The sequence below is a fragment of the Sinocyclocheilus anshuiensis genome, unplaced genomic scaffold, assembly GCF_001515605.1.
Source record: "Sinocyclocheilus anshuiensis isolate Anshui unplaced genomic scaffold, SAMN03320099.WGS_v1.1 C32826639, whole genome shotgun sequence".
NCBI lineage: Eukaryota > Metazoa > Chordata > Actinopteri > Cypriniformes > Cyprinidae > Sinocyclocheilus > Sinocyclocheilus anshuiensis.
The window spans coordinates 1-1,539 of NW_015620336.1; the positions used below are offsets into that span (position 1 = coordinate 1).

At 35.5% G+C, this 1,539-nt stretch overlaps 1 protein-coding gene across 2 annotated transcripts; it reads right to left on the minus strand.

Moving 5' to 3' along the window:
- Positions 1-22: 22 nt before the first annotated feature.
- LOC107683025 (protein C19orf12 homolog) lies at positions 23-1,086 on the minus strand. Of its 2 annotated transcripts, none has more exons than XM_016479118.1 (3): positions 932-1,086; positions 564-723; positions 23-467 (listed from the first exon to the last, which is right to left on the minus strand). In XM_016479118.1, exons 2-3 carry the CDS (start codon positions 721-723, stop codon positions 202-204), a joined length of 426 nt encoding a protein of 141 aa, XP_016334604.1. In that variant the 5' UTR covers positions 932-1,086; the 3' UTR covers positions 23-201. The 2 variants fall into 2 exon arrangements, with proteins under 2 accessions (XP_016334604.1, XP_016334606.1); XM_016479120.1 differs by having other exon boundaries at positions 564-727.
- Between the last annotated feature and the right edge of the window lie 453 nt (positions 1,087-1,539).

Sequence of the window (1,539 nt, forward strand, 5' to 3'; positions counted from 1 at the left end):
ATTAAAAAACCTCACAATTACCTTTTTTATCCTGTGGAGGAAATAGGATTTCACAGATTCAAATGTACCATATAAAGTTAAAAACATTTTTATACAGTACTAATATGCTGTACGCCAGTTTCAACTACAGTACTCAAGCATCCAATCAAACAACCCGTATGACACATGATTATAAGGTTTGAAATGTTGTTTCTCATTACATCAGTCTACATAATGCACTTCAGCTTGAAGTTCCTTTTGTATATAGCTCAGAAGAGCAGCGGTCACTTGTTGCTGTAGTGTGGCGTTTCCCATTACAAGGGCAGTCAGCTGTGCAACATCAGTCCATGTTATTGAGCCTAGGATGGTTACAATATCCTCACAGAGTCTGCGCTGCTGGTCAGGTGTCAGTTCCATGATAACCTGAGGTAGAGGTTTAAACTGTCCACTGGTCATCCAGCATCCAATCAGTCCACCAACAGCCCCACCTTTAAAAAGACAAAAGCGCAGGTAAGAGAAACCAGCATCACATATTACAGTATATATATGGTTGTATGCTGTATGTAAGGCATGAATGGACTTGCCCACTGCAATTCCCAATGGACCCCCTATTAAGCCTCCTGCAAAAGCCAAACCACCAGCGGCCGCTGCTCCTTTTCCAGACTGCTTTACCGCGGTTTTTACTTGTTGATTTGCGGATAGCTCGCAACACAGTTTCATTACGTCATCAATGCGTGGCGGCATCTTGCTTTAAAAAATTGGAACACAATTATTTCGTGATTTGTAGAAATATAAAAATAAAGTGTGGCTATATCATGATATATATTGAACTAACATATATGAGTGATGTTCAAATAAAAGATCTAGGTTATATAAACGATATAGTAAGCACTTACTGTATACGATGTGTCTAAAGGACACATTAAAATACTGCTGTGCACCGTACACTCACCTTCAGAGGCAACCTTTAGATTCCCTATTTACAGTATAAACCCGAATTAATGGCATAAATCATTTGGAGATTTGGCGACTCAAGTCAAACTATCAAACCTCCAGAAGTCAACACGCCAACAAGCGCTATGTCATGATTTTTCAAAAGTGTGAAGCTGGAAAAATATTTTTCAAAATAAAGTACCTTACTTTGTTGCGCGTTTGTGAGTAATTTGAATGTCCTTGAACCATGTCTCTGCAACATTTACCAACATATTATAGCCCTAAATATTGTGTATGTATGCAATTTTTAAAAGTTACGATATTTCATTTTGAATTGTATTTCAACGATAAAGTGAACTTTGCTTAAAACGAAATGCGAGAATTGTAAATCTGTCTTTACACATACTTACATAACGATAATTTAAATATTTACACATATTTTAATTATTTTATTTAAGTTGGCCCTCCATATGAAACACAATGGTAAGAATGTTAAATCAGAACGTTTTTATTTTTAATCTGTCGTCTTATATTTTCACTTCTCCTTTTTACCTATAAACTTAGCTATATATATATATATAGTATGTTTTATATATAAATATGTTTTATTTCTCTCTCTCTCTCTCT